The sequence below is a fragment of the Lissotriton helveticus genome, chromosome 6, assembly GCF_964261635.1.
Source record: "Lissotriton helveticus chromosome 6, aLisHel1.1, whole genome shotgun sequence".
Lineage (NCBI taxonomy): Eukaryota > Metazoa > Chordata > Amphibia > Caudata > Salamandridae > Lissotriton > Lissotriton helveticus.
In genome coordinates this window covers 1,924,898,371-1,924,914,307 of record NC_136067.1, presented here as the reverse complement: position 1 = coordinate 1,924,914,307, position 15,937 = coordinate 1,924,898,371, and the positions used below count along the sequence as shown (strand labels likewise).

Sequence of the window (15,937 nt, the reverse complement as noted above, 5' to 3'; positions counted from 1 at the left end):
AGGGAGGACCCTGCAAAAAGGGCCAAGTCCAACACTATCCATTATTTCATCAACCGGTTGCTCATGAATGGTAAACAAAACCTAAAACGAAACATCCAAATTGCAGAGCACATTTTTAAACCTCTCGTATCGCACAGCTTTTTATATCTGTCTGGTTGTGAAAGATCATACCATTACCTTACAATGGCCTTAGAGCCCGCCAGTTGCTTCCATTGGTTATTTTTCTTGTTGCTATTATTTGCTTGATTCTCAATCTATGGCTTTCCTTCCTCTGCTTGTGTTTATCCCTCCCATAGACCATAGCCTCCTGTCATTCTTTTGACTGGCTAACCTGTATCATTCTATTGCTCAATTTTAAGAAACTACTTTCTTCTTTTTTTTTAAAGCACTACGTGAGAGGGCATGACTCACCTCACACCTCCCCACTCTGCCATGCTTTTACCAAGTCCTCACTTCCATTCAGTCAGCAAGTTGCTTGGTGGTAATATCACTCCTTGGTGCTTTTATACACAAATGCACACGTTGTAACATTTACCTTCCTGCTACTTGTAAACAAACAGATACCACAATCATAGATCCACTCTGAGAATCCCTCCTCCACCCACCAGCAGATCTAAGCCCCCCAAGCTCCTCTCCCTTTCCAACTTCGAAGCTTTGCAGTCTGCCTTTAGGTTCTTGTAAGACTTTGCCCGATACTGTGTCTATATACACCTAACCACATGCTCTAACAATAACACTGCATCCTGCATGCCCTTCCACCACGGACAGCAATTAAAAATGTATACTCTTTCAGGCCTTGTCTCTCACCCACTAAATCACATAAGCAACACAAACAGGCCTCTTGCTTTTTATTACTTTTCCAGCCCTAGCCTATAGAACATTATATAGTGCACCTTAATTACTTTACATGTACTACGTGTAGTAACACCTTATTCCAAAAATAAGACAAATATACAATAATAATTTGTTGTTACGCAATAATATACAGCTGCATATTTCATTAATCCCACTACAACTCAGGACTCCCTACCTCTGCCACAGAGAATGTTTTCATTAAAATAGGTTTGACCTCCTTGCGTTATCACCTCTAACCTAGGCCACTGTGTTCTTTAGAAACAGCCAATACTCATCAGTAATCTTTCATAACACTTTAGCTGCCGTCTCTTTTTCCGACCCTACCCTTTGCATACACGCTTCTATGTCACTCTTTCTATTTGTGCAACAGGTGCAGTCGCTCAAAGACAATCGGCATCGAGGACATATTGGAAACAAATTGCTGCTTCCGTCTGAATTTTTTACAGGACAGAGAGATACCCTTTCCTTCGTTCCACAAGGACCCTTGATACACTTCCTAATGCACCGTGCAAGCCTATATAATTTGTATCGTGATCTGTTATCAACTACCATATATCCTCTCAGATTACACAAATATATATGTATACATATATATGTGTGTGTACACTTTCCAGAAGTAACATCTTTTTTATTACCAGAATGTCGATTATCAATCAAAGGATGTGGAGATTCACCTTATCATAGCTGAAGATTACTGCTACTGTGGAAAATTTTGAGGATGCTTTCTTGGAACATGTGCCAATCGCATGTCAAGTTACGCTTTGGAATAGATATATTACAGAGATTTTATAACATTTTAAGCAAATATAAATACTACTATAACAGTGCTTAAACGTGTGCATTATTAAATAAATGAAAACTGTGTCAAAATGCAGTATAGTCCTTATTTTGTATGTAAGAATTTATTTATTTTTTTAAATCTCTTTTTAAATGCATACTATTTCACAATTAAACAGTGTGGCTATTATGCTGAATGGTTAAAATCAAAAATATATCTATATAAAGCTAACAGCATTAAACGCATCATAGCACTTTTTAAACTTTTTTCGCCATGCTGCGCTGCAGCTGCTCTGCTGTGCAACATGGCTGAAAAAAACAGTAACAAACCAAATCGAGCTTGCATAGGCAATACCTATTAGCTTTGCCAATGCTTGTTTGCCATGTCATGGTTCGCGTGGAATTTACCAACCCTATGCTTTCGACCTTATGGTTAATGGCGTCACCAGAACCCCTCAATGGCAATAGTAGATCCTTCGGAATCTTGCATATGCATATGCGGAGAGGGTGAGTGTCTGTGTTGGCAAAGGCACCATCTGGATCTCTTGGGGATTGCCAAGATGAGTGAAAATTCTGTGCTGGCAGTCTTGTGTAAACTAGTCTACCTCTGCACCTCCTGGTGGAAAAGCATTTCCTATACATACCATATTGTGTATTAACTGCCACGAGTAGTCGAGGTGCCATCCTTCCTTTAACCAAGAGTCTGGTGTTCTTACTGAAGATTGGGAAGTTTGCTTGCTTTGGGGCTAGTCTCCACTGACCCTTGCAACTAAGACAGGTGTTGGCTTCAGCATCCGTGCCTCCTTCTACTCCTTGAGGTGGCTTGCCGTGGCTGCCTACTACTCCTTGAGACGGCGTGCCGTTGCCTCCTACTAAAACTCCTTGAGGCGGCTTGCCGTTGCCTCCTACTTCAACTCCTTGAGGCGGCTTGCCGTTGCCTCCTACTTCAACTCCTTGAGAAGGCTTGCCGTGGCCTCCTTTTAGGTCTCCCTTGATTTTATGTGAGCCAGCCTTTGATTCAGGAAATGTATTCATTCCAATTTTATCAAAGTGTCTCGCGACCCATCTGGCTTTAGTACACCTTCTGTTGCGGTGGTAGCACAGACTGCGACACTTCATCTCTTATTAAACTCATTAAATGTAGTGCCTGCTGCAAGCTGTGAATGGCGTTTCCAGGCTCGGAGTCTGACACAACCGTGTATGCAGTTTTGTTTCCGTTACATTTTTCAGCAGTTTCTGCCTTGGCCTTCATTATGTTAATTTTGACTTTTGTAATTATCTTTCACAGGAGGGACAGCAGTGTTATAAAAGAAGAAATTAAAGCCTTCCTAGCTAATCGGAGAATTTCTCAAGCCGTGGTTGCACAAGTAACAGGTGAGAAAAGGGTCCCCTTCTTTGTTATAAGCTCTGCAGATTTTTAACTATTGTATATCTTTCTGCATTGCAGTGCAAATCTGTCAACTTAATCAAGATGATATATGCCTTTGATGTAATATCTATTGTCTCTGGTGTCATTGAACTCGCTTTGAATCAGAAGTATGTTTTCAGCCTTTTGCTTCGCTGCTTTGAATATGGCCATATTGAAACCGAAGCTCTCTTCTACATTTACTATTACTACAGTCGGGTGAACTGTGCATTGAATTGTCCCAAGCTTGGCGGGTACGAGTAGTACACCACCACACTGTACTCTATTCAGCCATCGTTCAGATTCACTTTCTTCTGCAAAAGAATGAGAATTGTTTCTTGATTGCCCAAAAATATAAACTGCAGTTATATTTTTCATCACGGATACCTATGCCTCACTGTATTTGACTGGAATCCCCACCTTGTAAAATGTAAATGTAAATTGATACTTGTATAGCGCACTACTCACCCGCAAGGGTCTCAAGGCACTTGTACGAATACCGCTGTGGAACCCATCCTGGCTTTCCCTGTGAGGTGTCCACTCCTGGGCACCCCCAAGGTGGAGGCCAGGCATCCTTAGCGTTGTGTTTTTGTGCCTGATATTTGGGATAATAGCAGGCACTACTCCCTTCAACATATTTATTACTCATGAACGTTGTCAGTTGAAATGGAGGTACCACCGTTCTCATATTGGACCTTTACACTGTTAGCGACAAACTACCCCTTTGAAGTCAACACAAGAATCTAGGGTATGGATCCTTAATTTGGATCGGTCTAATCGCACAGACAGCCTAGATTGTTAAATTTCCTTTTTCTGCTCAGCACAATTCACGTCTTGCATAAGTGTCTCTCAGAGCTCAGCGATCACCCCCTTCTTTTTATTGTATACCTGTCCTAGCTCGTGGGTATCATCCGTTCTTTTAGGCTTACTTGTTACTACTATGTTAATGATTTCCAGTCATACTAGAACTTCAAAAGCTCTCTGACCTGGACACCTCCAAGCTCACTCAGTACCGTCAGGTATTAGACTACTAGATGCTACAGAATTTCTTGAATTCCCACTGTTTAAAAAAAAAATTAAAAAAAATGAAGGTGTATATCTGCGAATCATGTGAATAATATAGGCTGTGGATGTGGACACGCTAGGTTTTTCGGTGGGCAGTCGCCCAGAAGCAAATTCTCTGGGCGTGAAGGAATCCCCCTGCCACCAGCCTATGGGGGGCGTCTTCATTAATAATTAATTATTTCCCTGTCTCTCATAATTTGCAGAGACCGAAGGAGACAACATCTGTGCAACACTTAAAGTTAAGGTTGTAAGAATTTTTCCTCTGTTCTACACCACTTAGTTTAGGCGCCTTAGCATGTGCCAAACGTGTGGTGAAGAATCCTTTCTGGTCCTGACGAATGCTGAGCTGACTATTGGCTCCTTAGCAGAAACATGTCGACCCTTTTCTTCTTTATTTTTTTCTGACTAACTTGAAGGACGTGATGGTTCAAACTAACATAACCATTTATATGTCCGCTATTCTTCACTGGTTTTAATGGAGTTAGAACTACCCTCTTATTAAGAGAGTTTCAGTTTGAGGAGTAGTCCACACTCCTTTTAATGCACTGTTTTCACCACACCCTTTCGTTATCACTTTCCTACAAGGACCCAATGAAGATAACTGGCCACCGACTTCCAGTTGGTGCCTGAGGGTTCCTTTCTTTATACTAAGTATATTTATCTTATCTCCCTACTGGTCTCAACTTTTTCTGGTGGTAGAAACGATACTACTTTTTTCTATTTTTTCTACTTTAGTTATATTGTCACTCTTTTGTTGATTGGAAACTAATATGATTCCCCACCACCACAAACTCTTTGAGTGTACACTCCCCAACGACCTCGAACAAAGTAAAGATCCCGGGTTTCAACCCTCAGCAGGTTTTATACAATTTAGACAAGATTAGATATACTTTTCAAAGTGTAGCAGTCATCTCCTTTCCAGTTATTGTAAATACATAGGTACAAATTCTGAGCCATAGGCACATTTCTTTGTCTTTTTAACTATTTTAGTTCAGTTCATTTTTGTAACTTTTAAAATTTTGGAGACTGTATTAAAAGTTGCTATTAAATGTTTCACCATGTGTATGATTTGGATGCTCAGTCTTTGCAGATTCCAAAACATTTTAATTGGCCTTTTAAATAACCAGACTTAGTGAATAGAAATATCCTTCAGGGGTGAACTGTAGTCCGAGAGTTTATTTAAAGGGATTAATTGTGTGATGTTTCTGAATTTGTTTTGACCAGGCACGTACGAATTGGCAGAGCGTTTCTTTGAGACTTCTTATCAAAGAATCCAAACTTCTGATCCTGAAACACCAGTATTCCTAATCCATGGGTCCAGCCTTTGGGGGAGTACTAAGTATTACATTGGACACTGTGAGCAAGCACACGTGAAGAACATTAATATGTCATAAATTCAGTCACTTTAAACGTTTCAAGTCAATAACAAAAAAAATCACAATGACCAAGTATTGCTTTCAGATTCCAAGAACCAAAGTTCATAATTGCTGTGTTAATTCTTTGGTGAGGAACATTTTATTGTTCTTTTCCTTCTAGTCTACTGCTTGCCAAGGTGATTAAAAACCTGAGTGTTTCAATGCCAAGATGATACTTATCTAATATGCTTCTCATTGCTACGTAACAGCTACTGGTTGAATCTCTTGGCTATGACTTTTTAACCAAATGTGACTTGCTAAGTACTGTGTAACCCATTCTTACCCAAACGTAACCCCCACTTCAATTGTTCATTTCTACATCCAGCCTTCCATTGCCCCTCCCCCGACTGCATTACAAAAAATAACCAAAAATTAAGTAAGTTGCAAATAAAATAATAATATTGAATGCTGGTATGATTCATTCTACTCAAATAGAACTGCAAGGGCTGGGGGCTTTGCAAGACACTATGGGAGTCTGCTTGCAGAAATTCTGTCTGCGGTCTCTGGGTCTTCATTAAATGTGGCCTTTCTTTCATTATCTTCTAGTTGGCCATTATTAGGAACAACATGTATCCTAACCAGAGTATCTATTGGCACTATCAAGACAAATATTTTTAATTTATAAATTGTAATTTCATAAAAAATATATTACTTTCCCCACCTTCCTTATACCAATATGCAATTGTTTGAGGGAAAGAGAGAGGCAATATTTTCCAGGGAAAAAGTATAGTTAAGATTTGGTTAAGTTTGATGGGGATCAGTATCGGCCACAAAACTAAACCTAAAAAGAAACTAAATACGTGGCTAATGGTTCTACCTCAACTCCCACCTACTATCATGTCTGAAAGGTTCAAAACTAATGTGAATCCATGAGTATGTCAATGAGTGCTTAATTTGTTAATAGTTCACTTACTAAGTTGAGGAAATGAGACCAGAATTTAATTTATAATTGTACAGTTGTGTTGATAAATGTTGCCATTTTACAAAAGTGTATGACATTTTGGACATGAGCTTGATAGTGTGCTCATAATGTATTCAGAAATATTTTTTAATCCTCTTTATATCTCCCTATGCAATTTTGAGTAGGATTTTGTATGTAGGCGGTCCACATTGTTTGCACTGTAAAAAGAGTGTTTCTTTTTTGATCTGTGTTCGTGAAGCCTAAGAATGATTAATAACAATTGCAGTGTTGAGCAGCACCACATTCAGAATTGTGGCATTGTTTGGCAGTATTATGATACTTTTTATTTTGTGTTAATTTTTAATTTCTTTTTTAAATTTCAATACATTAAAATCATATTTATCGCCAGTGATGTTACAGGCTAGCTGGGCTGAATTATTAAAAGAACACTAGTGAACTGATATGGACTGCGTAATGTCCAATCATTGACATGACATTGAGTTGCAAAGTCTCTGTAATCAGCACCAGGAAGAGTAGCCATGTAATATGAGAGCAAATAAGAGATGACATTGCAATAAATTGACATACAGCATTAGAACTTACATTCTGAAAAAGTAATTATTTGAATAAATCTGCTTAAGCGGATTAATTTTAAAAAGTCCGATTTCTGCCACCCAGTTCTAAGACTGGATAACTTGCTTATCCTAGAGTGAATGCCTCTAAAGTATTTACACTGGTTGTTTGATTGCCTTCCTTAATGTGTTCTGTACTTCATTTATTGATATATGTTACAAATTCATCTTGATTTTTAGGTATCAGTCAGAGCCGGATATCCCATTGGCTGTTACAGCAGGGGTCAGACTTAAGTGAGCAAAAGAAAAGAGCATTTTACCGATGGTACCAGCTTGAGAAGACAAATCCTGGTAATAAAATGAGTGCAAATTCTGCTGTATAATTTTGTGCGAAGTAAATGTCATATTGTGGCTCATTATTGTACCAAATGTGCTAAATGGCTAAGGCCACACACTAAGAAATGAGATCTTTGTTGTATGTCATTTGTCGGAAGTATATTTTTACAATTCTTTATTATAACACATCACTTCCTAATTGCATTTTACCCATTTTAGTTTGTTGTGTACTTTATGGTTCTAAGTTTTCTATTGCAATATAGAGGTTGGAGATAGTATGGAGCATAGCTCATTGAGATCCAGATCTATGTCACTTTTTCAGTATTCACATGAGATCAATTTAATTACAATTTATACAAATGGCAGACACTTAAATAGTGAGTGGTTATCTTGAAATATTTTGACCACTGTGGACCGGTGTTGGCATCAAGGATTGTCTGTTTAACCTCTGAGGATTATGATTGTAGATCATATATTTGGCTTTTGAGTAACCTGGGAATTGGATTTTGGCTTATAAGTAACCTAATTGGACTATCCTGTTGCTATGAATATCCAGTTCTCTACTAGGAGCCTTTCCTAAACTCAATGCTGCGCAGGCAAATGATTTACGTAATGCCCAACAAATCAAGCATTCAACCCCAGTCAAGAGATCTGGGTTAAATCCATCTTCTTTTGCACACAACGCCACCCCAGTTTGGACCCAGCCATATTTAAATCATTCTTGACCCTTTTCCTCATGGGAACAATCCAGCCCGAACTGCCAAGTCAAGTCCTCCCTGGAATGGAAATACCCTGGGAAAAACTGGTCCCAGGATGCGTATTTGGGGTGTCAAGTATTCCCCTGGCAGAGTCATTGAGGGCTTAGTTACCAAAATATTTACTGTGTGCCATTTGTAACGAAGTAACCTGTCCGGCAAACTTTAAGTCAAGCCCTCAGTCATCTAGCTAATGTGAACAATTATCTGACAATTGACAAGATGTATAACTATTGTAACGGAAAGGGTTTTTTAGAAGAGTAATTGGGAATGTTGTGTAGCTAATGCTGAGGATATAGAGACCATACATATGAAATGGAAGTTTTTTGAGCCAATGTAGTTTTATTATTTTTTTGAAAAGAGGAGGACCTTATGTACAAGGTATGTGCCTGCAAAAAGTGAGACAATCTTTGAGTGAAAGCACAATGAAGATTTGGGGATAAGGCTAAAACCCAGAGCTGATCTCGATATGTATGTTAGCAAAAGAAATTACAAGGATTCCAAGCATAACTGTTATTCAGGTTTGTAAAATGAGTTCCAGTATGTGTTACAAAATGAAATGGGGAAGTTTCATGGTTTTAACCGCTTCGCTGCAGCGGACATTCTTCCCCGCGGTGTGACTGAATTTAACGTGTGCGCAGGTCAGACGGCCCCCGTCCATCCTCCGCACACACCCACCATGATGTCCGACGACCGGGGGCCGTCCGCATGAAAGGGGTTAAACACAAAGTTATTCTTAAACAAGAAATAGTCCCTATGAGACTACTTATGACGAACACCCTTTGAAGTACTACTAAAACTAAACTATGGGCCTGATATTGATCTTGGCGGTCTCACCTTCATCCTGCTGAGGCAGTGGTCGTAAGAATTCTGTAGAGCTGATGGCGGTCCGCCCACCGTATTTAGATGCTGCAGTTAGAGACAGAAGACCGCCACGGTTTTCTCTGCTGGCTAGCAGTACTCCGTCGCCATCAGGCCAGTGGGATTTCTCCAAGCCAATTTAGATGTTCCTGTTCCTGTTGTACTGGCGACAGAGTCCTGACATAGTGGGATAATTGTGGCATGGAACAGGTAAGTACTTCTTACTTACATCTCAATACACATGTGTAGTGTATATGTCAATATGTACATAAAGGTAATGTGTACTGCCCATTGTTTCTACATATAGCAATGCACACCAACAACATACACACACCATTGACTGTACATACACGTCCACCACAAAAGCCTACCTTTGAATCCGAATCCGGTTACAATGGGGTGTCTGATTGTCGTGGTCAAGTAGCAGCAGCACTGCGAGGACCTGGACAATGGCGTTGAAGACGAAATCGGTGATGGGACCCCGAAAAAAGGTGAGTTTTCACTTCTTTTTCTTAGTTTCCACCAACAAGAGCTTAGAGGTTTCCCCGCCCCAGTTTCCTCGACGGAAAGGCAGTTCGTAATCTGGATGGCCGCAATCTCAGCAGGACTCCCTCCAAAGACGCTCCAGCCTCTGACGACGTTGAAGCGGGAAACAGATCCTGGCGGAGTCGACGGGATCGCAGCAGTCTTCCCTCCTATGCCCAGCCAATAACTAAATTAGGTGGGTGGACCGCCAAGGGGGGTGACGGGAAGACTGCCAAAAAAGCAACTGCGGGACCAGTCCCACCAGGGTCTAAATCAGGCCCTATGTTTTAAAGCACCTGTGTAAAAAATTACATAATTAAACCAATTTAACATTTTACCTCGTTGTCACACAGTGATGTTTTTAATGAAAATCTCAGGCGAATTGAGATTCTGTAGAGACTTGTGATGTTTAAACAAAGCTACATGGATAGACCGTTTTGCCAATATTACCACTATTGATTTTACTAGTGCCTATCATTAAATTGTAACTGTTATGCATGTTGCTAAAAAAAAGTAAACACCAGAGGAAATGTTTTGAATAAATCAAACAAGCGACTGTGCAGGCTCCATGCTTAAAAACTTTTGTGGTTAGAAAAATGTGTGAAAGCAGTCAATGTAGGTAGTTCTCGTTTAGGGGCATTGCTGATGCAAGGTAGTATCTTATGATTTTGTTGGTCTTGTTCCCCCTGAAAGGAATTTCTCTGTAAATGAGCTAAACCCTTGGCTTGCACTTGGGTAGCGGAACATTTTACAATGTATGCTGAGGCACAACGTTTGATATTAGAACTGACTACAAACCTTTAGTAAATGTGTTAGTCCCTAACTGCATGACTGGCAGGGTTTGCATATAAATTGCAAGCATATCATAACAGTATTGAACATGTGCTTAGATGGCTAAATGGAGCAGGCAGATGGGTTGTCAAGTTTACATTCATTGTCTAGAGTTCACCTGCGATGACTCAATGGGTGAAGAATGTGAGGTTGCATTTACATATGCTGATGTGCTTCAAAAGGTGTTGTCAAATTTGGTAAGGATGTACAGACAAAAAATAAGTGGTTCCAGAAAATGGAAAAGGATCTATAATATGAAAAATCTGTATGGTGGAAAAGTCTTTTACTCTGTTGAATGGTAATTTTTTTATGGATACTATGTCACTTAGGAATGAGATTTTCAGTTGTATTCCGGGTTACATTTTTCACTGCGTTGACTGGCATGTTAGTTCTGTCAGAAGTGGGGAATTCTACCTAGGCTGGTGTATTATTTTCAAGTTATATCTGCTCTAATTCCTGAAGGCGGGCTTAAGAGGTTGGACATTATAGTGCACATGCTATACTAATATACACACTCTCAAAGAGCAGTCCTTCCATTTTGGGAGTCAGAGTTCCCTGACTTTCAGAGATACTGTGCAGCTGAAGCTTATTGGGCTGTTGATGCTGGGTGAAGGGCATGGAGGTAAGGAGGATAGTGGAGATTGTGGACCCAGCATCATACCTAGAGAGCTTCTACTGGTCCCTCTTTGCAAAACCTGTTATCTGAGTTCATGAAGATGTTGGTGGTGATCTCACTTGAGATAGTTAGGTTGTCAGGTGACATAATGGAGTATTTTCATGGAAAGCTGTTGTGTTGCTGTAACATTTTTAAAGGAGCCTGCTATGGGGTGCTGTTGCCTACAGTTGCTGCTATAAGGTCACTATAGTCAGAGATCTCAGCTAGGCGACTGGAGTCTGTAGCAATGCATGAAAGAATCAGGAGAAAGATGATTTCTCTAAAGGGCTTCTTTGCCCATCCAGAATTATGGGCAAGGGAAAGATAATAACTAAATGGAATAATTAAAGTAGTTGGAAAATTGAGGACAAGGAGTAGGGGAGGTTATATACATACAATAATACCTACCTTAGGTTCGCAAGAACTATGCAACACTTTAGGGGATTTCTTTGAAGACAAAATTATTCAGATATATTTAAAATGTGTCATTTTGGTAGACCTGCCTTCAGAGCACACTCTTACGACTCGCCTCCCTCAAACTGTAGTTGCAGCCTGGAAAAGTTTGCACCTTTTTCTATAGAACAGATCCAAAAAACATTGGAAACGCCAAATCTGCCTCTCCTCAAGATCCATGACCTCCATGGATCTTTGCTTCACTTTCCCATCAGATGTACCTGCAGTCCGGGTAATGTATAAATTATCAGTTGACTCAGGGACTATCCCTCTTGCATGGAAATCAGCTCCAGTTACACTTATACAAAAGACATCCATCGTTGATTCTAGCTATCTTGCAAAATACGTCCCATTTCATTGCTCTGGCTCCTGGGCAAGTCTCAGGAAGGTTTCATGAATATCCAACTTTAAAGTTACTTTGAGGATAGCCAGATACAGGACCCATCTCAATCTGGGTTCATGTGCTCTTTTAGCACAGAGACTGTCCTAGTTGCGGTGACTGATTTAGTCAGGCTTTCAGTGGACAAAGGTGTTGCAACTATGCTGGAATTACTAGATCTATCTGCAGCCTTTTACACTGTGTCTTACTCAAGGTTGATTCAAAGGCTGCATGAGATTGGCATCTTTGAGACGGCCCTCTAATGGCTTCAAGACTTTTTCAGAAATAGATCTCCAACCATCTGGCTCTGTACCTTCAGGTCCCGCACTATGTCTATTGACAAGGCAGTGGCTAAGGGCTCATGTTTAAGCCCCACGTTGTTTAAACATCTAAGTGGTCCCTCTGGCAATCCTAGCTAGATCTTTTGGTTTTGAAATGGTATCATATGTGGATGATACTCAGCTTGTCATCTCCTTTGGGAATGACCTGGAGTGGATCAACGATCAGTTTTCAAATGGCATGAAAGCTATTGCAGACTGGATGGTAACCAACTCTCTGCAATTATCATTATCTCAGTTTTCTCTTTATTTCTTTGGGAAAGCAGAGCGGTTTTGGACTCCAGAATGTTGACCTATAGAGTTAGGTCTTGCCCCTATACCCAAACAAGTAGTGAAGAATATTGGCCTAAAATAGATAAGTCTTTGTCCATAAAAGATCCGGCCTCGAGCGGTAGATGTTTTAGTATTCTGTTAGGAAACCCTAGTTCAGGCCTTGAGTCTTAGCAAATTGGACTATGGCAATGCCTTACTTGCATCAGCAAATGAGTTATTAATATCCAAACTGCAAGTGGTCCAAAACACAGCAGCACGACTTGTATGTACTCTTCTTCCTGCTCTTCGGCGGAACCATCACTGAAAGCCTTGCATTTGCTGCCCATTAAGAAAAGGTTAATCTTTAAAACCTGTTGCCTTACATATAAATCTCTAACAGGAAATGGACCTAGTTACCTGCGTCAAAAACAGAACAACAACTGTCCAGTTTTAAGGGCTTATCATCCCTTGTGTCCGATTGACTTGATGTGGGGGCAGGTCTTTCTCTTACCTGGCCCCATACTATTAGAATTCTATGACTTATTATGCCCACGTCTGCCCAGATTACATCAAATTCAGAAAATTGCTTAAAGCAATCTTATTTGAATTTTTCTGTGTTAGGTTTTGCCTGTGTTTATCACCAGCGCTGAGATAACTATTCGGAGGTGATTCGTGCCCTATAGTAAGCTGTATTAATATAACATACACCCCGAGACACAGATACACACAAGCGTTCTTTTCCTCTTTATCTCTCCCCTGGATGCTTGCTTTAAGTGTTGAATGTTTCAATATACGTTATTGTTGCACACTTTTATCAATTCATGCTATCAATACAATTGAATTTGAGGTGACGGCAGATGCATGCTTCTCTGGGCGAATTGTCTGCTTATGAATTGGTCCTGTCCTAGTATTATCAAATTGTTGATGAAGGAATTATCCCTCACTAGGTAAGAGGTGAGTCTTTAGGTGCAATTCCCGATTTGGAAAAGGGTATTGCCATGAATTCAATCTTAAGATTAGTAGGTATGGAAAGAAGGCATTTACAGTGTGACAACACACAGGAGATGACTGGCATATTGAACAATGTCTGGTCCGTGTTTGTGTGGAAGGTAATTTCATCAGATGAAAGAGTAACTGCAGGGGCTTCAGGATTGTTTGTGCCTATCCTGCATGAATTACACTATTTTATGTTCCCTCAGTTAGTGTCTTCAGAGCCTATTGTTTTTGTGAGTATTATGATCTCTTTTTGGCATCAGTGAAAGCAACAAAGTACTGTGCTGCATGTAGCAGGCAGGAATGACCATAATGCACATTGATATTATTATTGTGATGGATTCAAGGTTCAGGGCATGGCAGCCCCTGTTGCTATTTTGGAGTGTGTAACTTTATTATAGGGTTGAATTAATGTCTGGTTGGGATAAGTGAGAGTGAGGGATAGTAAGTTGTGTTATGTTCCTTCTGATTACATTTGTGCGAAGAAACCAATACATATATTTAAAACAATGAAAAATGGATTTCTCCTTTTCAGTATCGTACTCGTTTCATTAACTTCAAGACTTTGTGCCTAAAGATTACCCTCAAGAAACCTTGTTTAATCCCTCAAGTTTGACTCAATTTCACATGCACCCAGTAACTTTGGTCTAAGTTGTTTTGCTTTAGAAATGTAAAAAATACTGGGTTACACAGTAATGAAATACGAGATATGTTTAATAATCCTCCTCTGTACTATTGCTATATCTGCACATGTGTTTGTTTGATCGTAAGCCAGATGTTCCATTATAGTAAGTTTGTTTCTTCATGCTGATCTAGCCTATAGTATCACAACGCACAATACAACGTTGCTGACGGGTCTCAAAAACGACAGGGAAACATTTTACACTTGCATGCTTAAAACCTACAATGTACCTGTTTCCATCTGGATACAAAAGCCTTTCACAATGGACATGGAAAGCATTGAAGTATTATGAAACTATATGTGGTTCCAGCTGCTCCTAAATCAAGCAAGACCTCTGAACTCTTGGTCAGAGTAACTGCCCCCCCTCCTGCAACTCCACTGTTAAGGCACTGCCCTCAGCGCCTTCTGTGATCCAGGTAAGGTGTTCGAGGCCCTCCTCCACCCACAGGCTCCTTCCTGCACCTCATCTCTGGTGGTCTAGTGGAAGAGCCTGCTCTTCTGCTAGCCCGCTCTGTGTGTGTCTTACTCTTTCTGTTTTGCGCCTCTCTCCTGTTTTGCCTATTTGCCTTTTTTCGGTCTTTTACTGTTTATTTTTCCTGCTTAGCGTTGCCTGTCCCCGACGCCGCTGTCCCTGCGGCCCCATTCCCGGTGTGTACCTGCTCCCGCCTCTCAGCTGCCCACCCACCCCCAACCCGTTCTTAATGGCGGTCTCGGATGGACGCAGATGGGCTTGCCTATGGCGTACCCGGCCACGACCAGCGCCAGAGACCCTGGTCCCCTAACCCCCTGCAGCTACGACCCCAACACACTCCACGCACTCAACCCTGGATGCAACAGCAACTGCCAGCTATCGACGCTGAGCAGGCAGGAGGCCTGTTCTCCTGCCAACACTGCTGCCGCATCTTCACACACCTCCAGACCTAGACAGCCACCCCCAACCCACTAGACGCCAACGTACACAAGCCCCTGAGCTGCATCCTTTGGGAGCTCCTCAACACTCACTCGCTCAACGTCGCCTTCCTCACAGAGACCTGGACCAACGACAGCTCCGCACCCAACATCGCAACCGCCGTCCCCGACGGATACAAGATCCTGAGGAAAGACCGCCCCAACCACCATCATCCACAAAAGCTCCCTCCGACTAACAACCACCAACTCAGACGACACCTCGCCCCCCATGGAACACACCCACTTCCCGATCCAGCCCAACCCCAGAACGACGCTCCTTCGGAACACTCGTCTGCAGATCACCCGGACCCCGTTCTCCATTGCAGACTACATCGCTCTCCATGCCATCGTCTCCACAGAATACATACTGCTCGGAGACCTGAGCTTCCACCTAGACAACCTCAGTGACCCCAACACCACCGCCCTCCTCGAGAAACTTACCAACATTGGACTGAAGCAACTTGTCTCCACCCACACTCACACAGCAGGACACACTCTTGAACCCATCTACGCAGTAGGAAACAACATGTGCTTCAGTCACATTACAGAACCACTCTGGATGGACCACCACTGTCTATTTCTCTTTCTCGAAACCCACCACAAACAAGAGGGTGACACGCCTTCAACGCAGAAACTTGAAGAAAGTCACAGAAGAACACCTCACCTCTGCCCTCAGCTGTATTCTTCCCCCTACCACGGCAGACGTCAATACTGCAGAAAACAACTTTCACCAATGGATCACCAACTGTGCCAACTCTCTCGCCCCCCCTCCAGAACTCCGCCAGACGACACAACGCGAAGGCCACCCGGTTCACCATGGACCTCTGAGAATCCAAGCGCTCTTGCCGACGACTGGAGAAAACAGAGAGAAACAGCAAAACCCCGGAAGCATGTTCTGCCTACGAGGCCACAGCCAGTGCACACCACCAACTTATCAAA

At 41.5% G+C, this 15,937-nt stretch overlaps 1 protein-coding gene across 19 annotated transcripts in view; it reads left to right on the top strand.

The window, feature by feature from the left end:
• The window catches only part of HMBOX1 (homeobox containing 1), a 480,822-nt gene that overhangs the window by 306,127 nt on the left and 158,758 nt on the right, over window positions 1-15,937 (top strand). For all 19 annotated transcript variants that reach the window (XM_078649894.1, XM_078649892.1, XM_078649900.1 and 16 more), the window contains 2 exons: window positions 2,921-3,006; window positions 7,231-7,341. In XM_078649894.1, coding sequence (XP_078506020.1) covers window positions 2,921-3,006; window positions 7,231-7,341 — 197 coding nt within the window. The remainder of the gene's footprint in view (window positions 1-2,920; window positions 3,007-7,230; window positions 7,342-15,937) is intronic.